Raw genomic sequence first — 26,238 nt, 5'->3', positions numbered from 1 at the left:
CCATTTATTTATGCATGCATTGGTTGACCTTGTATGTGCCCTGGCCGGGGATCGAACCCGAATCTTTGGCGTATCGGGATGACACTCTAATGAACTGAGCTCCCCCAGCCTGGGCCCAGAACTACTTCTGAGCAGTGCTGGGCAGGTGATCCGACTGCGCTAGAGCTGGAACCTGGCTGGCCTTCGGTTCCCATCTCTGCAGCGTTTCCACATCATGCTGGGCACAGATCAGAGAGTTGCAGAACACAGAACCAACTGGGCTTTGTCTTGCTCTTAGGCATTTGTTCATGCTAGTCAAGCTCCCCATGTCATTTTACAAATAAAGAAACTTTTTTAATAAGGTAGATTGTTTGACTTACTTTAAAAGATCTCCTGCTGAGCTCTGGATGGCATTGGATCAATACAGAATTCTAGACCTTTAGCCAAAAGATCTGCCAGGTCAGTGGTTCCTAACCATTACTGGGTCTCAGGCCACTCATACTGATGGAAAGCAATGGATCCTCTCCATGAAACTAGGTGCAATGCAATTTTACATAAATTACTAGGAGAACAACTGCTTCAAGAGTATATGGGTTAGGGTATCACACTGAACATGAACTTTTCCTTTCTCAGCCCTTTAAAATATATTTATTGTATTTCTCTCTAGTCTTAATATAATTAACATTAAATTATATAGATTCCCATTATCTTCTGGAGTATTCCATTCCATTTCATGAAACTTACAGTAAGAAATGGGAATCTTGTTTTATTCTTAAAAGTGCTTGTTTTTCCTTCAGGCTTGATATTATCATGTGAGACCATCATTGACATTGACTTATAGACTTTTTACTTGTTTCTTTCAGTGAATGTGTTCGTTTGAAACCAACCGACATACAGCCCGATATTTTCAGCTATCTCTTACATTTGATGTACACTGGAAAGATGGCACCTCAGCTGATTGACCCGGTTCGCTTAGAACAGGGGATCAAGTTTCTGCATGCTTACCCTCTGATCCAGGAAGCTAGCCTGGCCAGCCAAGGAGCCTTTTCTCACCCTGACCAAGTTTTCCCGCTGGCTTCTTCCTTGTATGGCATTCAGATTGCAGATCATCAGTTGAGACAAGCCACCAAGATTGCTTCAGCGCCTGAAAAACTTGGGCGAGAACCACGGCCCCAGACCTCCAGGATGAGCCAGGAGCAGGTGCCCGAAGCCGCACAGCTCTCTCAGCTGACTTCAAATCTGACCCAGGTGAATCGGACACATATGACTCCCTCAGACCCCCTGCAGACCTCTCTGTCTCCAGAACTCGTCTCCACTCCTGTTCCTCCCGCTGCTCCCGGGGAGGAGACCAATCTGGAGGCCTCTTCCTCTGACGAGCAGCCCGCATCCCTCACCATCGCCCACGTCAAGCCGAGCATCATGAAGAGGAATGGCAGCTTCCCAAAGTACTACGCCTGCCACCTGTGCGGGCGGCGCTTCACCCTCCGGAGCAGTCTGCGGGAACACCTGCAGATTCACACCGGGGTCCCCTTCACCGCAAGCCAGCCTGGAGAAGGCCGCGTGCCCCTGTCTCTTTGCAGCAACGCAGCGGACCTGGGAAAAGACACCATGGAAGTGCCTGAGGCTGGGATGATAAGCGACAGTGAGCTGCAGCACATCTCAGACTCTCCCATCATCGACGGCCAGCAGCACTCGGAGACGCCGCCGCCCTCGGACATCGCGGACATTGACAACTTGGAGCAGGCGGACCAGGAGAGGGAGGTCAAGAGGCGCAAGTACGAGTGTACGATCTGTGGACGCAAATTCATTCAGAAGAGCCACTGGAGGGAGCACATGTACATACACACCGGGAAGCCTTTCAAGTGCAGCACTTGCGACAAGAGCTTTTGCAGGGCCAACCAGGCTGCCCGGCACGTGTGCCTCAACCAGAGCATTGACACGTACACCATGGTGGACAAACAGACCCTGGAGCTGTGCACATTCGAGGAAGGGAGCCAGATGGACAACATGTTGGTACAAACGAACAAGCCCTACAAATGCAACCTGTGTGACAAAACGTTCTCGACTCCCAGCGAGGTTGTTAAACACTCCTGCCAAAACCAGAACTCGGATGTCTTTGCCCTGGACGAAGGGCGGTCCATTCTCCTGGGCAGTGGGGACTCTGAAGTGACGGAACCCGACCACCCCGTGTTAGCAAGCATTAAAAAGGAACAGGAAGCTGTGTTGTTGGACTGAATGTTACTTATCTTTTTAAAACTGTCATTTTTACAAAGACTGTCTTCCTTCCCTTTCCCAGTTCAGAACTAGAGTTCTCCATGGCATGATACAAACAAGTCCCTGGTCCCTTTCTCCTCTCCCTTCCCACCGTCCCAGCCCCTCCTCCGCAAAGGCTTTGTGCATTATAAACCTGGAACATTTACTTTCATTCAGGGGATATCGGAAAGATAACAGCCAGTAGTACTTATAAACTCAAGTGGATTTTGAGTTTTAGATTATTTAAAAGCATACTTGGAACTAATGAAGGGTATATAACAAAACCAAACAACCAGAATGCAATTTGGTAAGCTAAAATTATGACCTTCCCTGGGTAGTGTCTTCCTTCTCAGAAAAACAATGTCAGAAAATACAGCATGCTTCTTAGAGACACAGCTGGGTTCTTTACTATGCAAAATCTTGGTGTGGAAAACCTTAAACCCCAGAGAATGTTCTTACTATTTACCCCCAGGTGTCTCGGTTCAGAATGCGTTCTTTGAGATTATGTCCAGTCAAGAAAAATTATTAGTTAAGAAACCTACTTGAACAAAATGCAGAGCAAAAGTAATAATGTGATGGCAATCTTAATTTTTGGATAAAACATGACAAGCTGTGAGTTTGTGTGTTTGTAAGAGAAAACGTGCGGATACTTGCTACAAACAGGTGAACCGATGCACATGCCTTATCTAATGGCTGGTTTCTTTCAAAGTTGAACAACAAAACACTGTATTTTCGTTTTTGATAAATTAATTGGTTTTAAAAATCAGATTTGACAGTACTATTCTATAGATGGTCTTTCTGAACAACATTGACATGCCGTTCTAGCAGTTGCCAGTGGTAAGTTTATTTTAGCACCAACCTGCTGCTTTTAAATTAGTGTGTCTACTACAGGAAAAGAGATACAGGATCTTATCGGGGAAGCTGTGAGCAGAACATGTGGTAGCTTTAATGGTTTTTTAAATTAATGCAAATAGTTTACTGGCAACATTCATTGAAACATCAAAAATGGCAAAGAGAAATCAGGACCAAGAAAACCTAATTGCTGTTTGGGGGGGAAAAAACGTGGCTTTGATATTTAGTCTCCAGTTTTGTTTTTAACACCTGAAATTTCCTCTGTTGGCCTGAAAACAGTAAAATTGGTCCATTAATCTTTCCTCAGGCCAATGATATAATGGTCTCGCAGGACAAAACAGAAGCCAGAAATAAGGACCGAAGGGGAGAGGGGAGGACAGTTACTAGCCGTGCTGTACGTATATGTTAAAACTGACTAGCCCGTCATCCTATTTCATGTATCGTTGAGTTCTAAGATTTGTAAGTTTTTATACATACTTTCATTGAATAAACCTTTAATTAAATGGGAATATAATTTTATCTGTGTATTACTTTGTCAACCCAAAAATATACAGAGGGGCAGCTGAGGGCATTGCCCAAGGAGCCCCTTTCTGCTCTATCTCCTCTGTCTGCAAACTTGGGGTGATTTCCTGACGTGAATGTCATTTTCCACTTTTGTAAAATGAAGATATTGATAACTGCATTGTGTGACAATATTGTGAGATTCAAATGAGTAAACTCTAATGAAGATGCTTATAAACAGTCAGAGTTTGGCCAGGAATGGGTCTGGACATGGTGTTAACCCAACTTTCTTTTACGAGGAAGAAAAAGAGGCCAAGGAGTGTTTGCCTAAAGGTGACACACATTCATGCGCCATGGACCTAGATTGTTACATATCGACTGGTTTCCACTGATTTCTTTAGAAAAGAAAAAACTATATTCACATCTAACTTGAGAGTCTCGTGTCAACTTGGTTCTCTGAATACCAATGAAAGGGGAAATGGGGGCAGCCTCCACGGCCCTCCACACCCCCCGCAGGCTGCCTCGAAGGGATGAGGGTGCAGCCAAAAAGTCAGGGTCTTAAGACTAGGAAGTGGTGGGGATCACGAGGTCTGGTAGGTGAGGAGAGAGGGGTAAGGGCAAGATGCCAGCCAGCCCCGTTCAGCTCCAGCAACTTGGTGGAGGGGAGGGACAGGCATTGTGTTCAGCTACTCATTATACGTGGGGTGCAGGGGCTCAGTGCCAGCACTCGGCCACTTCCACTATGACTGTCCTGCACAACGCCAGTGCCTCCGAAAACAGCTGGGTACAGATGAGGAAGCCCACCCCCCTACCATGGATTGCTTCGGGCCTATTTAATTAACTCCAAGAGGTTATACATTTAACAATATGTTCTGAGTCTCTGATGGTACCAATTAACTAACGCTTTGGAAATTTCAGTGGATGGTATGAACAAACACCGACGCTTCGGAATTCACCTGCGCTGTCGTTCTAGCCCTTATTGCTGCTGCGGGGTCTGTGGCTTCGCTTTTCACAGGGGAAACAATAAAAAATGACTCACTCGTTCAACAAATGTTGCTAAATGGGTTTTGTAAAGTACCGTAGAATTTTATTTTACTGTAGGAAATACAGCTTTAATGGGAAGAAATTACTACCATTAAAAAGTATCTGTCAATTATTTTTCAATAACACTGATAATGCATCTTTGGATAATGATACAAAAATGTAGAGTAGGGAGGACCCCAAGCCGCCTTGTTAAAGTCATGGGAACTGGCCGCTACTGTTTTTTGTAATTTCACCTTGTGAGAAAGGAAATGCAGAGGTGTTCAGAATGAACCGTGCAGTTCAATATGTCAGGGTTCAGTCACGTGTTTCAGGTAAAGTACCACATTGCTGTGTTCAAAAAGATACAGGCAGCCCTGGCCAGTTTTGCTCAGTGGTTAGAGCATTGGCCCAAGGACTAAAGAGTCGATTCCGGTCAAGGGCACGTACCTTGGTTGTGGTTTGGTCCCCGGTGCTGGTCAGGGTTATGCAGGAGGCAGCCAGTCGATGTGTCCCTTTCACATCAATGTTTCTCTTTCTCTCTTCCTCTCTCTCCCTCCCACTCTATCTGAACAAAAAAATGGGGAAAAAATGTCCTCGGGTGAGGATAAAGAAATAAATAAATAAAAGATACAGGCAGCCCAACTGGTGTGGCTCAGTGGATTGAGCATTGTCCCCTGGACTGAGCCTGGGTTGATTCCCGGTCAGGGCACATGCCCAGTTTGCGGGCTTGAGCTCCAGTAGGGGGCGTGAGGGAGGCAGCCAATCGATGTTTCTATCTCTCCCTTCCTCGCTCTCTAAAAAATCAATAAAAACATATTTTTTTAAAAAGATACAGGCACTTAGGCGGATGGGTGGGGAGGGTGGCATGTGTTTGGAGTGGGGGCTTTTTCAACTGTTAACCTATTCTGTCATCGAGGCAATTAACATAAATCCTTTTTATAGTCTCATACTACTACAGTGGTCCTAAAACTGCACAACAGAATCTCCTGGAGGCCTTGATAAAACATTACAGGCCCCGCCCGAGAGCGTGTAACTCTTGTCAGTCCAGGGTGGGCACAGGTTCCCGAAAGGATGACGACAATGAGATGATGACGCCAGTAGCCACTGTATAATTGCTGCTATAGTATCACTGTCCTTCATTGGTTCCACTTTCTTCGCAGACTTACAATAACCAGGGGAGGTAATAGGCCAGAGAGGGATCTGTGCGGTTCCTAGCATGCTTCTTGACTAGAAGCAAGGTGCTCCTTAATGAGATGTGTGCAATGTACAGAGTAGTGCGCGAGCTCTTAACAGGTGCATGTCTGAGAGCCCTGGGAGTCATTCTAAACCTCCCTGTTCTCATTCCAAATGCCCTTGTTACCCTGTGAGCACAGGAAAGTCACAGAATACCCTACATCGTTTTTGAGAACGCCACCTAGATGGGCTTCCTTACTATAAGAGAGGAGGGTCAGGATGAGGAGACAAAATAACACTGATATATAAATGGTGTTAGGCCATTGGCCAAGGTCATATGGCTACTTAGTGGTCGGTCACTCCAGAGCTCAGCTCTCCCAATCCAGGGCTCTTCCTGCTACCAAACACCACCTCAAAAGTCCTTAGCAGTTGTTAAATTTATAAATATATATAAATATATATATATGTATATGTATGTATATGTGTGTGTGTGTGTTTATTGATTTTTAGAGAGGAAGCAAGAGAGAGAAACATCAATGAGAGAGAACATCCACTGACTGCCTCCTGCATGCCCCCACTGGGGATTTGGCCCACAACCTGGGCATGTGCCCTGACCAGGAATCAAACCGATGACCTCTTTGCACATGGGTCGATGCTTAACCACTGAGCCACACCGGCCGTGCTATTTTTATATTTTTTAAATTCTTTTGGACTAAAGAATTATTTTATCTTTTCAGTTAGAGATGCCCCCAAGCAGACAAGACCAGAAGGCAGCCAGCCCGAGAGAACCTGAGCCTTCACCCAGCAAGGTCTGTGGCTGCAGGCGGCCACTCCCGACCCGAGCCCCGCCCTGTGCTGCCCCTCCTTCAAGTGTTCCAGCCACAGATACCGAAAAGGCACCAGGGAGAGGAGGAGGGAAAAGACACGCAGATGGCACAGAGTGGATGTGGCCTCTCTAAGTAGTCTGAATCCGCCAAAATAATCAAAGACAGAACAGTCATCGGCAGGTACAACGTTGCTTCAGGTGGACTATTTTATTCAAGTTTCTCTTCCCTTATTTGCTAATATTGACGCATCATGGGGCATTTTGCTTTCTGGTTTGTAGAGCACTTCACACAGGAAGCATCTAGGAAGGGCTTGGTCGGACGTCTGAACGGAGACTGCTGTGCCGGGTAAGTGAGCTCTGGCGCTCCTGTCCCTGTCTGTGCGCGTGTCTGTGCGTGAGATCTTCCGCAACGTTGCTTAAGGATCTGTGTGGGTTATTTTCCCCTCTGTCTCCGGGGCATAGGGAGCACAGAGGAGCCCCTGATGTCTGTCTGTCCTGGACTCTTTTCTGGTGATAAGACCCATCTGTCCAGCTGCCCATTCTGCATTTATCCTTGGAAATCCCAGCAGTCTCTCAAATGGAACATTTCCAAAACTAATATGATCTCACCGCCCCCACCCGTATCAGTACATGACTCTGTCTAGGTTGGCAATCCAGAAACTTCCTTCACCCACTTTTCCCATCACATTACACCTCCCATTATCTCTTGATCTCACCCACATCGCACCAGCCATACTGCCACTACTATAATATAGGCCTTTATCAGCTCTTGTCTGGATTATTATAACAACATGTTAGCTACTCTCCTGCCTCCAGCCTTTGAGTCAGTGAAAGCTAGAAGACATTCTCTACCTCCACTGTAATTTAAGATAGAAAATCCTTTCTTTAGAAGGGCTGTCTTGGGCCTTGCAGGGTCACAAGCACCTGTGACCTCCATTCATTAAATTCTAGTAACACCCTAGCCATTGTGATGACAAAAAACTCATGACCCCCCAACACTGCCTTGGGAGTCACTAGCATACAATAGATAGCATCATTTCCCTGCTAAACTATTTTATTTCTGTTTATTTTTAATCCTCACCCCAGACTATTTTTTTGCTTATCTTCAGATAGAGTGGGAGGAGGAAGAGAGACAGAGAGACAGAGAGATAGACAGAGAAAGAGAGAGAAAGAAACAGAGAAACATTGATATCAGGGAGACACATCAACTGGTTGCCTCCCGCATGACCCCAACCAGGTGTGGTGACAAACCGCAACCGAGGTACGTGCCCTTGGCCAGAATTGAACCTGCACTCTTTGGTATGTGGGCTGACGCTCTAACCACTGAGCCAAACTGGCCAGGGCCCTGCTAAGCTATTTTAATGACTTCTTAGGATTATTGTCATTCCTTGAAATAGCCTGCTGGCCAACCGTGTAGTGCCTTTCCTGTGAAGTCTTTAAAAAGAACCCTAATTGTGTTCAAGTTTCAAGTTCCAGAGGCAACCCCACCTGCTTGTCCAGGAATTAGGTGAGCTCTTAAGGCTAACAGAGACAAACAGGATCAAGCACAATGTGGTTTTTAAATTAGCCTCATTTATAGGATTGTCTCTGTGCTCATTAATTCCACCACATTATTTGGTTTAGAAGGCCCCGGCCAGTTTGGCTCAGCGGTTGGAGCGTCAGCCTGCGGACCAGAGAGTCCCGGGTTCGGTAGAAGGAAAAGCACAGGGTTGAGTTAGAACTAGGCTTTAACATCCTGTTGTAGGGAAATAACACACTGGGTCCTTACTTCACCATTCAGGAACTGTTACTCTACCCCTGGTCTCCAAATACGAGTGTTATAGTGAAATTTCTCTCAAGAGGTCAGATGTAACACTTCTCTGGTGTTGCAGATTCTAACAACAAGCAATGGGAGAGCATGCAGTGATGAGGTTAGAAAGTAGAACAATGTAAAGATGGCAGTACTATTTTGATCTCAAGAAATGGGTGTCACCCCGGCCAGGTAACTCGGTTGGTTGGAGCATCATCCCGTACACCAAAAGGTCTCGGATTTGATTCCCAGTCAGGGCGCGTGTGGGAGGCATATGATCAATATTTTTCACATCGATGTCTCTCTTCCCTTTCTGCTCTCTCTAAAATCAATAAAAACATATGCTCAGTAAGAATTTTTTATTTAAAAAAATTTTTTTATCCTCACCCGAGGACATTTTTTTCCATTTTTTGTTCAGATAGAGTGGGAGGGAGAGAGAGGAAGAGAGAGAGAGAAACATCGACGTGAAAGGGACACATCGAGTGGCTGCCACCGCACGACCCAACCAGGGCTGGAGACAAACTGCAACCGAGGTACGTGCCCTTAGCGGGAACCGAACCCGCGTCTCTCTGGACCGTAGGCCGACGCTCTAACCGCTGAGCCAAACCGGCCAGGGCTCAGTAAGGATTTTTTAAAAAGGAGAAAAAAAAATAAGAAGAAATGGGTTTAATTTCTAAGCTGTGACAACATTGAAAGAAAAAAAATCATGATTATCTTCATTCTCTTCACCACCATGCCATCTCCAAGTCCTGGCCACCTTAGCCAAAACCTGTGTTACCACTTAAGAGCAGGAGATCTAAATTTCAACTTTCTTCTTTATATAAAAGTAGGCCCCAGATCATTTTATTTATTTTTATTAATTCTCACTTGAGGATATTTTTCCACTGATTTTTAGACAGAGTGGAAGGGAGGGAGGGGAAGGGAAGAGAGAGAAACATCCATGTGAGAAAGACACATCAATTAGTTGCCTCCCACACGACCCCTACTGGGGCCAGAATTAAACCTGCAACCCAGGTGCGCGCCCTTGACTGGGAACCAAACCCAAGACCCTTCAGTCCACAGGCCAACACTCCAACCACTGACCAGGCTTGCCAGGGCTCATTTTCTAATCCTCACCCAAGGGTATGCTTAGGAGAGAGGGAGAGAGAAAGAAACATCGATGTGAGAGAGAAACATCCATCAGTAATCAAGCCGGCAACCCGTCAGTGCACAGGACTACACTCAGCCAAATGAGCCACTCAGGCTGCACCCAGGTCATTTGCCTAATTACAGTGATCTAGGCTGGAGATGGTAGGGAATTTGGTGGTGAGGAGAAACTAGCATTTACACAAAAATGCAAGGTTGTCCAGCAGATCAGATCCATTTCCAGAACCACATTGGAAATGAACAGTCGTGTAGACTTGAATTTACCAGACGTTGGTTGTTTTCAGGTTTCATCTTCTTACTACCTGGAATCCTTGGACTGTGTCCACTTCCTTTCTTGTCGGGTTGGACAAGAGGTTTAACTCGAGTGCTGGTTGTTGGTTGGGGTTTCAGAGAAGGTCTGTGACTATCCAAAAACTGCACATAACATTGTGTTCATTTTTGGGTTTGGGAGCTCAGCCAGAGGTTTAGTAAGATTCCAATTAAAGAGGCCCCTGACCCAAAAAGGTTAAGAATCACCGAACGAGAGTCTTGTGCTACATTCCAAACTCCCGCCCTGCTCTGTGCGTAGTGTCAAAGAGGGACGGCTAAGCAGTTAAAAACAGAAGTTAAATGTGTGACGAATATCACAACAGGAAAGAAAGAAGCAATCCAAACTGAATTAAGGTGAAATTACAGAAAGAAAATCCATGGCCTTTATTTACGTTGCATTTTATTTAGATAAATGAAAATTTGCCCCCAAACAGAACTAGGAATCAAACATTGTCTCAGGTCAAAGAAAACGGCTAGGCTTGAAGCTCACACCGAAAGCTAAAATGTCCAGCCCTTGACTATCTGTAGCTCCAAACAGCAAAGGAAATTTTTGAAACAAAGTACACGTGTACAGAGAGAGGCAGCTTGTGTGTATCATTAACAAAAGAACCTGAAGGGGCACATTTTATAGTCCTCAGTTACAAGAAGTGGCGAGAGTTTGTAAGTCTTGCATTGCTTTCCATTGTACATGGTTCCATAGTTAATGCCAAAAATAGCAAAATTTAGGCACTTGCTCCAATTTCTGCAGTTGACATGATTATTATGAATTTCACAGAGGAACAGCAGCTTTAGAACTGTAATACAGAACTGTAATACTTCCTGCTACTGTTAACAGCATTCCTCTTGTTAAGAAAACAACGTAGCTTCATGGACAGAGGCCGAGCTCGCACAGACGTAACCCGGGCTACCTCCAGACATGAGCATGAGCAGCACAGTCGTGACGGCCAGTGGTGCTGACCCGGTTGGCCACATGTCAATATAAATGGGATGGAGTGGCAGGATGGAATTTAAACGAGGGAGAGGGATAAAGAAAAATCTGTTGACTACAAACTACACAAATCTTTAATCTGCTCAAAATAGCAGTTTCTTCCTGCCATTTAGAGAGGAGGGCAAGTTAATATTAGAGCTACCGTGAACTCTGTCATCTCCAATACTTTTCAGTTGATCTTCCAAAATTTGATACTAGCATTTTTTTTAAAATCCCAAGTTGGCAAAAGAAGCTATTTAGATCAGAGGGTTGTTTTTGTTTTTAATTTGGGGATTTTTAATGTTGAATAAGCAAGCACAGGTGGTTATTACCCACGAGTGTAACTCCTACAAGGATATTCAACGCTTCCCCGCTACAAAGCTGTAGGCTGTTGTCTTTCTACCGCAGCCAGTTTTTTATGGTAGTCAGGGGTGTTGGTAGAGAAACTGCTCTCCAGTTTTAATAGCAAATGTGCTTTCTGTTGAAAGGCTAGTCTTTCTAGAATGTTATGCTTTAAAATTATTAATTGGCAGCTGAGTGAAATTAAGTGCTCAAACTGGAGTACTGAGTTTCAGATTAAGAAGTATATATGCCAGACCGAATGGAATTTTACAACAGGTAAGTGACTATTCTTTGTGTGGCAATTGTTTGACAGAATCCTTTATATATTAGCAAGAATCATAAATCATTTTAACATTAAAAAATGTCTAAGGTCATCTGTTAGGCAAGGCATTTTTATTATTATGCCTTCTTAAAAATACTTTCTAGAAACATTAGTCGTTAACAAATATTAACGCAGAAAATGGACCTTTTCAGGAAGATACCACCAGATGGTAGTATTGTGTCAGTACTGTCCATCTGAAAAGCTCCTGGTTCATTTTGGCAGATACCTGTCTGCTATGACTTTCTCTGAATATCAACTCAAAGCGGTAAAAAGTGGTCATATCATATAGAAACTACACTAGAAAGTTCTAGCTTATTCTGCTTTTAGAACGCAGTAAACATATGGCCCAGGCTTCCTAGTATCTAATAAAACCAGCAAATCTAAATGAAGCAAGTATTTTATTTAAATGGGTTGTCAAATCACAATTTATCCAAATGAACATAATGCAACATTGTTCTTAAACGAGTGGGCACATATACCACAGACACAGTCCAGCATCTATCAAAATACCACTTGTAAAGAACCTTACTTACTTCATGCTGTGTGTGAATGTGGTCCAGCACATAAGGGAAGAACCAAAAGTTTAAAAACAGTCCATTCTTTCCTGGATAACCTGAAAAACATTTCACTACTTTGCCTCGGGATTAAGCACAAATCTGGCCAAACAAGCATAACAATTAGGAGAAAAGACTTAAAGTTAATTGGCTACTGAAAAAAAAAAAAAAAAAAAATTCCAGCCTCCATTGGGCTACAAAGAAAAATTTCACAGTAACAATGGAACATTCTGTATGTTTCAAAAAAAAAAGGTTGTATTTTTAGCACATTGTGCATAATAAGAAAGTGACCACTTTCAATGTCAGAGTAATACTAAACACAGACCTAATCCTTAGTGGATTTTAAAGTAAGAACTGTAGCTTCTGATCAGGAATGTTATTTCTAGGGAGCTGTTTTCACAGCTTCCAAGACTTCACCATGGCCGAGGCCCCGTCACAGACTGTGATACAGCAGAAATGTACTATACCACACATTTCCTTAAACAGTAAGAAAAAATATACAATAGAGACAGGAGGATTACTTAAAACACACACATAAATACATAATGATAACTCCAGTTTGTGGAGTGGAATTAGGTATTGCCAACTCCAGTTCCAGGTTAAGAATTCAGGACCTTAAATGAGAAACGTGACATGGTTTCAAGGGGAACTGACAGGTGATCCTGGAAAGAGGAAATGTGAACTGTTCTAGCTCCCGAGGAAGCCTCAGGATTGTCGGGGTTCTCTAGAAATGAGATCGGTTGATGGGTCTGTTGTTCAGATCTCAAAGTTCTGAAACACTGGTCTTGAGTCTCTTCAGTAGCGTTCATTGTCTTCCACCACTTGTCTTCACATTCTGGTCTTGCAAATACACGCGTGTAACTATAGGAGAAAGAAAAATTCAGAAGTAAATAAAACCTCCTCTTCCTCCTTCATTTATTTAACCACAGGACTAGCTGTAAAGGTGAGCAGCAGTCTCTGGAGACCCTAATCCCATCGTTTAATTTTATAAGAAAGCAAGAGGGTGCGAGTCTGCAACCTATTATGCTGTATGACCTCAAAACCAATGTCTGTGGTTCCCTAACACAGTCAGGCTCATCACATGCAATGGACTTTTTATTTATTTTTTATCCTCACCCGAGGACATTTTTCCATTTTGTGTTCACACAGAGTGGGAGGGAAAGAGAGGAAGAGAGAGAAACATCGATGTGAAAGGGACACATCGAGTGGCTGCCACCCGCACGACCAACCAGGGCCAGGGACAAACCGCAACTGAGGTACATGCCCTCAGGGGGAACCAAACCCGGGTCTCTCTGGACCGCAGGTTGAAGCTCCAACCGCCGAGCCAAACTGGCCAGGGCACATTGGACTTTGTTTTAATGTCTCTTATCACCCTGGCCAGTGTGCATCAGCTGGTTGGGCATCGTCCCATGCACCAAAAGGTTGCAGGTTCAATTCCTGGTCAGAGTACATGCCTGGGTTGTGGGCTTGATTCCAGGGCGGGGGGTGCTGGAGGCAACTGATCAATGATTCACTCTCACACATCAATGTGTCTCTCTTCCTCTCCCTTCTTCTCTCTAAAAATCAATTTAAAAATCTTTTAAAAAAAATGTTTATTACTACTGCTGGAAAAAACTCATTTTTCTTCTAGAGAGCTATAAAGTAAATTTCTTTTTTTTTTTTTTTATCCTCACCTGAGGATATTTTTTCCATTTTTTGTACAGATAGAATGGGAGGGAGAGAGAGGAAGAGAGAGAGTGAGAAACATCGACGTGAAGGGACACATCGAGTGGCTGCCACCCGCACGACCAACCAGGGCCGGGGACAAACTGCAACCAAGGTACATGCCCTTAGCGGGAACCGAACCCGGGTCTCTCCGGACCGCAGGCCGATGCTCTAACCGCTGAGCCAAACTGGCCAGGGCGCTATAAAGTAAATTTCAAGCAGTATAATATAAACCTACTTTGGGCTTTTAGTCATAAAAAAAATCCAATAGGCTAGTTGGTATGGGGCTGAGTGAGCACAACATATGTCTTAGGCCTTTGGCCAAACACATACACTGACATACACTTGTGCACACACACTTGAGCCTTTATTTTCTTTGAAAGCAGTCACGTTGGGGATAAAATGTGACCATTATTTTCATGACACCAATATGACTGAATGGCATTTCAATGAGAATGAAAAAAGAAACTGACCCAAATCTCCTACTCTGGTTATTTCCCCGATGGCAGGTTCTGCATAAAATTGTAATTATTTGAACTGCTGCTCCCTTTATAATAAATTTGCCATCAATGGTATTAAAGAGGAAAAACATATCTTAGAAGAGAAGGACACTAGCTTACATGACTTTTTAGGATTCCGCAAGTTCTGGTGTTGCTGGCTGTCTTTCTTGTTCCTGTGTCTCCTCTGTTTTTGTTTTGATCTCTTTTTCTGACTCACTCTGCCCTTTTCCTTCCTGAAATTCCACTTCCTTCTCTTTTAGTTTTGGTCCATTTGCATCTGGGGACTCTTTGGTTAAGCCTCCCGAGGCCTCAGCATCTTCCAGGGCTGAGGTCTGGTTCTCAGGGCAATCGACAGCATCACCGTTTTCATCTTCTTGGGGTTCAGACAGAGGCTTCTCTGTTCTTTCTCCTAACCCAGCACCATCACCACCTTCCAGCACAGACTTTGTTCCAGTTGCTTCTCTCTTTTCCTGGTTTGGGAGAATTCCTTCTTCAGGCTGCTGGTCATTTACACTGGAGCCTTTGACCTCAACGGTCATGATCTCTTCGGAAGCTGCATCTACGTCTTTGGAAACATCTGAGCGCGTTTGTTCCCCAGTGGTCAGTGCGGACTGTTCTTTGGCCGTGGTAGTTTGTGTTTCATCCTCTGCAGAGACCTGACGTTCCCCTTCTTCTTTTTCAATTTTCCATTCAGCTTCCTGATTGTCAGCTTTTATGAGCTGGGCCAGTGGCTGGCAATCAGTGGCTGTTTCTTCTGCACTTACTAACTTGTCAACGGCTGTCTGAATTACGTTTTGTACAAGTTTACGGCTCTCAGTCTTAAGTTGCAAAATCTCATTTTCAGCCTTTAAATCCTCCTCTCTCGTCTCACTCACTCTGACTTCCTGCCAGCTAACCTGCTTGTAGTCTTCTGACTGCCCTCTCTGCAATGTGGTTGTATCCCCTTCCAGGTCGGCACCGATGCCTTTTTCAGGGGTAGCAGATACCATTACTGGCGCTGATTCTGCCTGAGACCCAGTCCCTGTGGGCACCGCGTCTTCTCCAGAGGGCTTTTCTCCCGGTTCCAAATGCACATCTGCAGACTCCAGAGGTCCCGCGGTTTCTACAAGCTTGGCAGTTTCTCCCAAGACCTTCTCCTCCACTGCTGCGGCCGTTAGCGGGACCGATGCCTCCGAGCTTGGAAGCTGAAGGTCTGTGCAGACCGCTCCCTCTTGAAGTAGCCAAGGAGCACTTTCTTCAAGTCCGATCACTTCCTTCTCCCCGTGCACGACGGTCATGTGAACTGCCTGGACCAGCTGCTTACTGAGCACGTCACCTGGTTTAGGCTCGTGTTTCTCGTTACTGGCCTGGGCTGGCTGGGCCTCCACTTCCTCCCTTTCCACCTGCGCCACCGTCTCTCCCTCCGCGGGGGCTGGAGGAGCCGGAGGAGGGCTCTGGAGTTCAGGATCATCCTTCTTTGGAAGTTCAGCTTCTTCAGAAACCTCATCTTTCAGGGCACCTTCAATGATCTTTTTCTGACTGGCTGTTATTTCTGTGTCTGCAGACACTTCAAGTCTGTCGACAAGTGGTGCGTCTTTGGCTCCCTCCTCGGCACACCGTCCAGCCTCTTGACTCACCCCAGTCTTTGAGGGAACGGGTCCAGTCTCCACTGACACCTCTTCATCCGTATGTTCTCGAACCTCTTCCGTTTCGGAGCGGTCTTGACTCTCTTCCTGGGGTTGGTGCCCAGACGGTGCTGGGGGCACCTCTTCCAGTGCAGAAGCTGCCTCTGCGCCAGACGCAACCTCTTTACCTGCACGGACTTCCATGCCCGCGCCCTGCTGGGTGACATGGAGAGTGTCACACTCTGCTGCCAGGATGCTGCCACCGGTCTCACTGTCTGAGAGACTTTCCGCCGAGTCAGGGGCAACAGCCTGTTCCAGTATAACTTCTGATTTTACCCCAACCAAGGTTTCGGCTCGACAGGTGCTTATGAGCTCACTGGACTCTACACTCTCTGTGACTTGAGGAACTTCTTCCAAGCGCTCTGGGGTGGCCTGTACAGTCACCTTCCCTTGTGTCAATGTCTCGGGTTTCGTTTCTTCTGTGTGTCCTTTCAACACCATGTCCACCCCCTTCTCCAGCCCTGGCATGGGGGAGCCCTCTTCTGCTTCCTCCACCACCTCAGGCAGTTTTGGCTGCATTCTCCACGCTGCCTGCACGGTGTCCTCCAGTCCTCTGGCATCAGGCAGCCAGGACTGTCCTCTAACTTTTTCTGCAACCGCCTGCAGGACCTCCTGCGTTCGCCTCTCCTGGGCTTCCAGGGCTGGCACAGCGCCCTCCACCTCCTGCACTGGCGTTGCTTCCTCCGTGGTGTCTGGAGAGTCACTTAACTGGGAAACAGCTGAAACCATGTCGGTGGTCTCTTCAGCCCCGGATGCCTCCGTGGTTTCTGCAGCTGTCACGGCTTCGGAAGTTAATTCCACCTCACTGGTGATCGTGTCGTCACCAGCATCCCGGCTCTCAGGCAGAGTTTTGGGAACCACGAGGGTTTCCTCTGCACTGGCCTCTCTCTCCGAGACCTCTCCAGCTGGTGGTTCGGCTTCCTCTTCTGCTTGCTCGAGAGGTGCCGTCGCAGACGCGGAGATCCAAGAAGGCGACCGCTCTTCGATACTGGTCACGGCCCTCGCCCCATCAATGACAGCCACGGTCACCGTATGAACCAGGCTCTTACTGACTGCCTCCGACACAGACACCGCCACCCTTTGCTCAAGCTTCTCCTCACTTTTCTGGGCTTCCTGTGCTTCCATCTTCTCCCTTTCCACAGCGTCGTACTCAGACAGAGGTACCACCGCCGGGACATCGGGATCATCCTCGTGGACTTCAGTCGGCCCTGTGTCTTCAATGGTGGCCGCATCTTGTTTCCCATCTGACCTCTTCTTCCTTCGTCCAGGAATAAATTTCTTAATTGAAACCCAAGACTCTTCTTTCCCGGGTTCAACCTCTGCTGCTGAATGTTCTACACCGGCCCCCGCTACGGAGTCCTCGTTTTTCTCTTCCAGTTTTGACTTCGATTTTTTCCTTGCGGTGACTAATCTTTTAAATGACTCCCAGGTGGAAAAGCCTTCCCCTTCCGAGGGGCTTCCCACCTGCTCAGGTGAGGAGCTTCCCTGCCCTTGGTCTTGCTCCTGGGAGCCAGCAGGGACAGCGTCTGGTCCAGCTCCTCTGTCCTTTCCCGCTTCATCAGGCTTTTGGGTTTCTCCTGCCGTCGGTTTTGGTCCCCCCTCCTCATCGGAAGAGGATGCCTTTCTTGCTCTTTTCTTGGATGACCCCACACAAATTAAAGCCTCCCAGGACACCGAGGTGTCCACCTTGCGCTTCGGTTCTTCCGGCTTCGGCTCTTCCCCGGGTCCTCTCCCGTCCTCTTGCACCTCCGAGGCGGCACTCTCCGTGGACGACAGCGTGGCGCTCTTCACCTTATCCAGCTCGTCTTCTTTGTCACTTTCCGAGAGCCTCCTAACACGTTTCTTGGGCGTCACCATCTTTTTGAAAGATGCCCAAGGAGTCACACCTTCTCTCTTTTTCTCTCCATCGGAAGTAGTTCCTTCTTCGACATCCCCATCCTGATGGGCGTCCGCTATCCCCTTCTCTAGACACGTGATCTCCTCGGGCTCCTCCGGGGACGACGCCGAGCTCTCGCCCTTCTGTTCATCTGCACTGTCTGGAGAGTCCGCGTGGACTGCGTGGGCTTCCCCCGACTCTTCATCTCCTCCCCCTCTTTTCACCTTCTGTTTCTTTCCAGAAAGCTTTTTTAAGCCAGTGCTCGTAAAAAGTTTCTTTAAAGGGCTCCCCTGCACCTTAACTCTCTCCTGGGAGGCCAGCATTTCCGCCTCGCTCACGATGCCCTCAGGGTGCGCAGGCAGCTCTGTGTCCGCAGGACCGGGTTCGGGAGGCTGGCTGTGGTCCCCTCCGGGGGCAGCCCCGGCCGGGGGCTTCCCGGGCTCTTCTGGAGGTTCAGCCTCCTGACGCTCCGCACTGGTGTCAGCGGGCAAGGACTCGTCTGTTCCCTGCGCCCCGGCTGCCTGCTCCTCCGTTTCCCTCTCTGCCGTGCTCACGTGGACCTCTGCGACGATCTCCACTTTCTCATCAAACACCTCCGTGGCCAGAGGGGCGGGTCTGTCTTCAGGAGACGCCTGCTGACCTTCAGCGGGCAGCTCCACCTTTTCATATTCGGCCGATAATCTGGCTGCATTAATGCTCTCCGTGGTCTCCTGTGGCTGTGCTTGTTCTGAAGCCAGCTTCTCGGCGGCATCGTCTGTCTTCTCCTTTTCTTCTGTGTCCACTCTCTCTGGCTCCTGTTCCTTTTTCTTCTCCGAAGCTTCCAGTTCATCCTCCTTCGGCTTCCTGAAACTGGTCTTTTTGCGCCAGCCAGCCCAACCTTGAGTGAAGAACTTTTTGAAGGGTGATGCTGTTTCACTAGCCACTGGACTAGTTGGCGAGTCTGGGGACTTGGCTGGTTCCTTTTCTTGTTTTTCTTCTCCATCTTTGCCTTCCTCTGCTGCTGGACCAGACTCGGCTTGAAGGGAAATTTCTGTGTCACTCTGCTCGTGTTTCAGAGTTTCCTCGGGTTTCTCCGTAGACTGTTTCAGTTCACTTTCTTTGGGTGTTGCTTCTCCAGTCTCCCGGCTGGGCTCTTGGTGGTCACCAGCCCCATCTGATTCTCCTGCTCCTTCACCTTCCTCTTTTCTGACAGTGAGTAGCTGGACAGTGTCAGACTTCTCGCTCTTATCTTTCTTCACAGTGAATTTAAAGCCAACAAACTTAAACACCTTCTTAAATCCAACATCATTAGTCTGGGACTCAGCAGGCTGGGTTAGCTCTTCTAAATTGCTTTCTGAAGAAGGGATTTGCTCAATTATTTCGGGCATTTCCTCCTGCCCATCCTTTGCGATGTCTTGAACGACCTCCGAGTTGGCAGCCATCTCTGTATCTGAGTCCCTTTCATTCACATCTTCAGAGTTTCTCTGTCCAACTATTAACAGAAAAAAGAGAGGGGTGGGGGAGAAGAAGAAATAAAATGATTACAATTCAAGAAAACGAAACATTCTAAAAACACAACCAATTAATTAATACTTTTTTTTTTTATCTTCACCCGAGGACATTTTTTTGTTTTTGTTTTTGTTTTGTTCAGATAGAGTGGGAGGGAGAGGGAGGGAGAGAGAAGAAGACAGAGAGAGATAGATATAGAAGAAACATCGACGTGAAGGGACACATTGAGTGGTTGCCACCCGCACAACCCAACCAGGGCCGGGGACAAACTGCAACCGAGGTACACGCCCTTAGCAGGAACCAAACCTGGGTCTCTCTGGACCGCAGGCCAATGCTCTAATCGCTGAGCCAAACTGGCCAGGGCAATTAATATTTTCTTTAATATCAGGCAATCCCAGGATAGGTAAAGGTCTTATCAGTATTTGTGTAACTCAATAGATGAAGTAGTCTACTTCTTTCAAATGACCTTAAAAATTCCTGTTCAAAGGTAATACTCTGCTTTCTGCTCCTTGAAAAGAGAAAGTTAACAATCTCAACTATCAAAAATTTTCTTACACATAAGTAGCTACAGCATCATGAAGGTCAGGTCAACCAGACAGTGTACATTCTGTCGCAGTGCAAAATGCCATCACATATGACACTCATAATCCATCAAGTTTTAGATATAACTTCCCCTTTATAGGAAATCAAGGGTTAGAGAAATAAGCAAATAACAACACAAGTATCTAGACAAATCTAAAGGAGGGCATTCTATATGATCTCTAGTCTGGGCTCTAACAAGTCCCCAAAAGACACCAGAGCTCCTTAGGAAATTCTGGGCTGGGTCAAGGAAAGTATGAAGAACACTTTAGCGTAACAGAAGAGAGGTGCTCAAAGGCCGAGGGGGACATATCTAAAGCACTTGAGCTAGCTTGAAGGGGCTCCCTCTGGACAAACTTTGAAGCATAAAAAAGAATAGTGATAGTGATGGGTTACAATGCATTGAATAAAAATTTAAAAACCCGCCCTGGCCGGTTTGGCTCAGAGGTTAGTGCGTCGGCCTGCGGTCCAGAGAGACCTGGGTTCAGTTCCTGCTAAGGGCACGTACCTCGGTTGCAGTTTGTCCCCGGCCCTGGTTGGTTGTGCGGGTGGCAACCACTCGATGTGTCCCTTTCACATCAATGTTTCTCTCTCTCTCTTCCTCTCTCTCCCTCCCACTCTACCTGAACAAAAAATGGAAAAATGTCCTCGGGTGAGGATGATAAAAAAACAAACAAAAAACCCACTGATCAAGTGTGATACTAAAAAAAGTAAATGAGAGCAGGGAGTACTTGCTCATGAAAAATGCCAATCAATGAATTTACATATAATTTCCATTTCAATCCTTATCATCATTCTACTGCATCAAGAATTAAAGATTTTCATGTGCATTTCCATGGCACACACTACTTCTTATAAATTTCCCCAATCATAAAAACATACGAGAAAACTTTCCACAAACCCTTCTAAATGCAACACAAGAGGTGTGACCTTTTTCTTTAAAAAAAAAAAAAAAAGGTAGCCCTGGCAGGTTTGGCTCAGAGGTTGGAGCACTGGCCTGCGGACCAGAGAGTCCCGGGTTCTGTTCCCACTAGGGGAACGTACCGAAAAAAAGAAAGGTGGATGATATCACTGGAAATACACCAGAGAAAAAAGTCAAACCCCCAAAATAAACTCCATTCTAGCACAATTTTACTGGTAATGAACACAAACATAAATTTCCTGCCAGCAAGACTGAGATAAAAACAAACTCATTAACCAACCTTTCTGAAATTCATTAGAAAATGCTGGGACACTTTGCTAACATAGCAGGTGTTCATCATACCACCACCACCACCACCCCTTTTCCTGCTCCTAAATCTGTTACAATTTGCAACAAATTTTCTTAAATTCTGGCATGATCTAGGGAAGCAAAGAGGAACTGCCTCCAAGTGGCAGAACTGAACAGTTACTGATAGTACAGTACAGTTTAGCAAGGTTCAGATGTTCTCTTTATATACAGTGATAATATGGGCTGAACACACAAAATATGTATACAAGATAATAGAAAAATTAAAAAACCTGTCAACTGGTCTGTCGTCTCTTTTGACCTAAGTAATCCTGGGAGTTCCCCTGGTCAGAACACTTCCAGACCGGGCCCCTGCGGGCACAGATGGCACCTTCGTGCTTCCTGCAAAGGCTGGACAAACGGACCTCAGCTCTGACTTCAGCTCCCCTTGCCTCCTGCACCCGCGGGGCCGTACAGACCCTGCGGGACGCTGTGCTTCATGCTTCTTAAAATACCGCTTTGACCACATCAGGAAGCTGTCACACACCTTCAATAGCTGCAGGACCTAGACGGTAGCCTTCTAAACTACCTGGCCTGGCAGCCAAAGCTTAAATTAGGTTCCAACGTAAACGCCAACTGTGATGGCACACGTGCACAGGACAGGGAGGCATCCCGCCCCAAACCACGTGCGACCACGTGGCTCCCCACTCAGCTTGGAACCCGCAACGAAACCGAGATCCCACTGTTCAGCCTCGTGTTCTGTGCCTTGGCTGCACTCACCCCATGTTGCATCCCCAGTAGCAAGGCCTGCTCCATCCTGTCCCGCACCCCCCATTTTGCTCACTTCCAGGCTCGCTAGTGAGAGCATCTTTCTGGCCCTTGCTAAAACCTAGTGATTTTTTTTGAGACGTGGCATGTTCTACCTCTGTTCTCGCCACTAACCGACAGTAAGTGGCCCTCGAAGCTGTTCCGCCCGCCAGGTCCCCAGGGCGAACCTCCGATGGGGGGCGCTACTCACAGCAGAGGTTACTCCACCAGGGCATGGCGCCCACCGCCTGGCAGGGGCTGCTCTGTAGAGGCCCGGGAGGCCCAGCTTCCTCCTCCCGGCTGCCCCATCGCTGGGTGGTGACTGGTGGCCGCCAGTGGGCCACGCCGCTGACGAGAGCGCCCCCTGGGGACCACCAAGCGCGTCACAGAGGGAAACCTCCAGGGGGCCCCGTGCATCACCCCACTGAGGTCCCTCTTCAAACCAAGCACACTGCAGGCTGACAGCAGGCCTGGCTAAACAGCACACTGCTGCTAAACCTCACTGCTGCTGCGTTCGTGAACCGCCCCTCCCGTCTGCACGCTGCAGCACGTGGAGCACCGCCCAAACCCCCACCCGGGGCCCAAACCCCCCACCCGGCGCCCCAACCACCCCCCCACCCGGCGCCCCAACCCTCCCCCCCACCCGGCGCCCCAACCCTCCCCCCACCCGGCGCCCCAAACCTCCCCCCCACCAGGCGCCCCAAACCTCCCCCCCACCCGGCGCCCCAAACCTCCCCCCCACCCGGCGCCCAAACCCTCCCCCCCACCCGGCGCCCAAACCCCCCCCCACCCGGCGCCCAAACCCTCCACCCTGCGCCCAAACCCTCCACTCGGAACGTTAAGTTCAGTAGCCGACCCCAAACCCCGCCCTGCCTGGCAGGAACCTGTACAGCTTCGGTTAGGTTGCAGGAGCTTTAATTTCTTGAGTATTAGCACAAGAACTGGAACCTCATGCATGTCCCCATTACAATGTTCTTATATTTATAGCCGTGGAGACTTAGAGCTTGGAGCCATGGAGGGAGTAGGGCTCACTTGGTCCCTCCAACTGGTTTACAGGGGAATACACTGACTTCAAAAGTGGTTATCTGGGGGGAATGCAAAACGGTACAGCCATTTTGGAAGACAGTTTGGCAGTTTCTTATAAAACTAAACATACTCTTACCACAGATTCAGCAATGATACTCCTTGGTAGTTACCCAAATGAGTTGAAAATGTATGTGCACATAAAAATGCACATAGAAGATTATAGTAGCTTTATTTATAGCTGCAAAAACTTGGATGTCCTTCAGGAGGTGAGAGGATGAATTATGGTACCTCAGACAATAGACTATTACTAAGTGCTTAAAACAAAAGGAGCAAGCAAGCCACGAAAAGACATGGAGGAGCCTTAAAATGTTAAGTGGAAGAAACCCATTTTGTTTTGTTTTGTTTTTTTATCCTCACCCAAGGACATTTTTTGATATTTTGTTCAGATAGAGTGGGAGGGAGAGAGAGAGAAACATGGACGTGAAAGGGACACATCGAGTGGTAGCCACCCACACGACCCAACCAGGGCCGGGGAAAAACTGCAACCATGGTACGTGCCCTTAGCGGGAACCGAACCCGGGTCTCTCTGGACTGCAGGCTGATGCTCTAACCGCTGAGCCAAACCGGCCAGGGTGGAAGAAACCCATTTGAAAAGACTACATTCTGTGTGATTCCAACTATATGACATTCAGGAAAAGGCAAAGACTGTGGAGATGTAGAAAGAACAGTGTTGCCAGGGGAGGGGGGAGGGAAGGATGAATAGGCAGAGCACAGAGGATTATTTAGGAAAGCAAAACTACTTTGTGCGAAACTGTGAAATCCATAGAAAGCACTACACCAGCAGTGACCCCTAAGATAATCTATGGACTTTGAGCCATAATGATGTGTCAACACAGGTTCATCAGTTGTTAACACCTGGACCACCCTGGTGGGGGTGTGGATAGTGGGAAAGCCTAGCAGAGAACACATAGGAACTCTCTGTACTTTCCACTCAATTTTTCTAAAACTGCTCTAAAAAATAAAGTCTATTTTTTTTAATGGTCAGGTGACTTGGCCAATGTCAAGTAGGTGTGTGATATCCCTGGTGGGCCAGAAACTGGCAAAAGAACAAAATGCAAAGTTTATCGTTAAAAAAAGAAAAGTAATCTTATATTTTGCAAAGTGTTAAAATTCTTATTTTTCAGCCCGAGTCAGTTTGCTCCGTGGTTAGAGCATGGCCTGCGGACCAAGTCACGGGTTCGATTCCAGTCAAGGGCACGGACCCTGATTGCAGCTCAGTCCCCGGTCCTGGCTGCGGTTGTGCAGGAGGCAACCAGTCGATGTGTCCCTCTCACGATGATGTTTCTCTCTCTCGCCCTTTCTCTCCCTCCCACTCTATCTGAAGATAAATAAAAAATCCTCAGGTAAGTATTAAAAAAAAACCTATTTTTCATAAACCATTATAACTTTTTATAATTTGTAAATGCCACTTATGACAAGAAATGCCACTTATGACACTTATTTAGACACGTCAACTCCCACACTTAGATGGGAAAATTGCTATATGTCTGATGTAGGTAACAATTTAAATTCCATTCCGGTGTAAAAAGCTGTTTGTTTTTCATGGTTACAGTCATGCTTTAAAAAAGAAAAGAAAGAACACACATATCCTATCCACCCACTCATATATTCAAACGCTCACCTGACCATCAGTTTTGTGACCATCGCAGTAAAGATTGGGTAAAGCAAGAACCAATGGGTACTAAATGGGGTGAGCAGGAAGGTAGGGGCAGGATATTTACATGCTGAATAGTAGAAAGACTGGGGGAAACTTAATTATACAGGGGAGAAGAAAGGCAAGAATTCAACATCAATCTATGAGGGACGAATGGACATTGGGTGCCATACCCTGAGATGGACAAACCCATGGCTGAGAATGCATAACCTGAATTGAATCAGGAGAAAACAAACACAAAACAAGGAATGTGGTAGAAATGGGGAGAGAACTATATACTTTGAATGTGTCAATGTTTTAAAAGACAAAGGTCATGGAAATATTCCAGATTAAAAGATGCTAAAGAATATAATGTAATACCCGACCCAAGGATAAATCTCATAGTGCAAGGGAGAATGTTAAAAGGACATTATTAGATTAACTGGTAAATTAGCGTAAGGATAGTAGATTATTTAAAAGCATTATAATAGCCCAGCCGGTGTAACTCAGTGGTTGAGCGTCAACCCATGCACCAAGAGGTCGCTGGTTCAATTCCTGGTTAGGTTGTGGGCCAAATCCCCAGTGCGGGGTATGCAGGAGGTGGCCAATCAATATTCTCTCTCATCGATGTTTCTCTCTCCTCCCTTTCTCTCTCTCTCAAATCAATAAAGGAAATAAATAAAAGCATTACAAAAATGCAAATATATGACATGGATAACTGTACTACAATTATGAAAGGGAATATCTCTATTCCTGGGAAATACACATGAAGAAGTTGGGGTAAAGGACTCACCTCCAATGGTTCAGAAAATTTTATCTCACGCTGGTTTTGGTTTTTGTCTTGTTTTCCAACATAGAGAGTCAATAATGAAGCAAATGAGGTCAATGTTAACAAGAGCCGAATCTGGATGTTCCCTGGACTGTTTTTATTTTTGCAACTTCCTATAAGTTTGAATTATTGTTTTGAAAAAAATCACTCAGAAGAGTAAACGAGTGCAGATGATAAAAACATAAAAAACGAAAGTGGGGAAGGTGATGATTCACCCTCCCTGATTTCAGAGGACACTGGATCTTTGCCTCACGTTATATAACATAATATAAACATTAACAATGTGTTGAATAATAGAAAAACTACTCACCAGCCACCCCTCCCCCCTGCCCCAAGAAGAGACAAAATTCAGGTAGAGGGGAAGATTACAGAGCAGACATTCTGGAGAAAGACTGGTGTTTCAGTTTCAGCTGCATCACCCATCAGCAACGAGTCCTTGGCCAAAATTCCCTTTAGTGTCTGTTCTTAGTGTCCTCACCTGTAAGGTCACCTCCAGTACTTCCCGCAAAGGGTACTTACGAGGATGAACCACCAAACGGTCATCTCTAATAACAATACAACAAAAGCTATAATGGTTCTTTTTTTCCCCTTCAGTTTTCTTCAGAACAGAACAATTTCTTTTTCATTCCTTGTACCAATTCCAAAAATAATGTCTATGAAGTGTAGGAGATTTTAAAATATAGAAAATGGTGAATAACATCCATAAGACAATGTTCAATATTTGAATTTTCTTCTAAGTTTTTCAATAGTCTTAAAAGCTGATAGAATGGCTGCACAATTTATTTTTTTGTCCCCCTATTGTTAAATAATCTACATTGGTCCAATTTTT

General features: G+C 46.3%; 2 protein-coding genes and 1 long non-coding RNA gene across 4 annotated transcripts in view; 2 read left to right on the top strand and 1 right to left on the bottom strand.

Annotated features, from left to right (window-relative positions):
• The window catches only part of ZBTB2 (zinc finger and BTB domain containing 2), a 30,449-nt gene extending 26,860 nt beyond the window's left edge, over window positions 1–3,589 (top strand). Inside the window, exon 3 of the mRNA XM_036249438.1 lies at window positions 843–3,589. Within this exon, the coding sequence (XP_036105331.1) occupies window positions 843–2,214 (1,372 nt within the window). The 3' untranslated portion in view covers window positions 2,215–3,589. The remainder of the gene's footprint in view (window positions 1–842) is intronic.
• Window positions 3,590–6,523: 2,934 nt separating this feature from the next.
• Window positions 6,524–24,265, top strand: LOC118621659. The gene is made up of 3 exons (XR_004957752.1): window positions 6,524–6,788; window positions 6,887–6,953; window positions 24,072–24,265. It is a non-coding gene; the product is annotated as an uncharacterized LOC118621659 (long non-coding RNA).
• The window catches only part of AKAP12 (A-kinase anchoring protein 12), a 95,427-nt gene continuing 81,390 nt past the window's right edge, over window positions 12,202–26,238 (bottom strand). For both annotated transcript variants that reach the window (XM_036249022.1, XM_036249023.1), the window contains 2 exons: window positions 14,361–19,251; window positions 12,202–12,897 (listed from right to left, as the gene is read on the bottom strand). In XM_036249022.1, coding sequence (XP_036104915.1) covers window positions 14,369–19,251 — 4,883 coding nt within the window. In that variant the 3' untranslated portion in view covers window positions 12,202–12,897; window positions 14,361–14,368. The remainder of the gene's footprint in view (window positions 12,898–14,360; window positions 19,252–26,238) is intronic.

The sequence above is a fragment of the Molossus molossus genome, unplaced genomic scaffold (genome assembly GCF_014108415.1).
Source record: "Molossus molossus isolate mMolMol1 unplaced genomic scaffold, mMolMol1.p scaffold_m16_p_8, whole genome shotgun sequence".
NCBI classification, from domain to species: domain Eukaryota; kingdom Metazoa; phylum Chordata; class Mammalia; order Chiroptera; family Molossidae; genus Molossus; species Molossus molossus.
The sequence above is the reverse complement of the archived record's forward strand: the minus strand, read 5'-3'. Positions and strand labels throughout refer to the sequence as shown.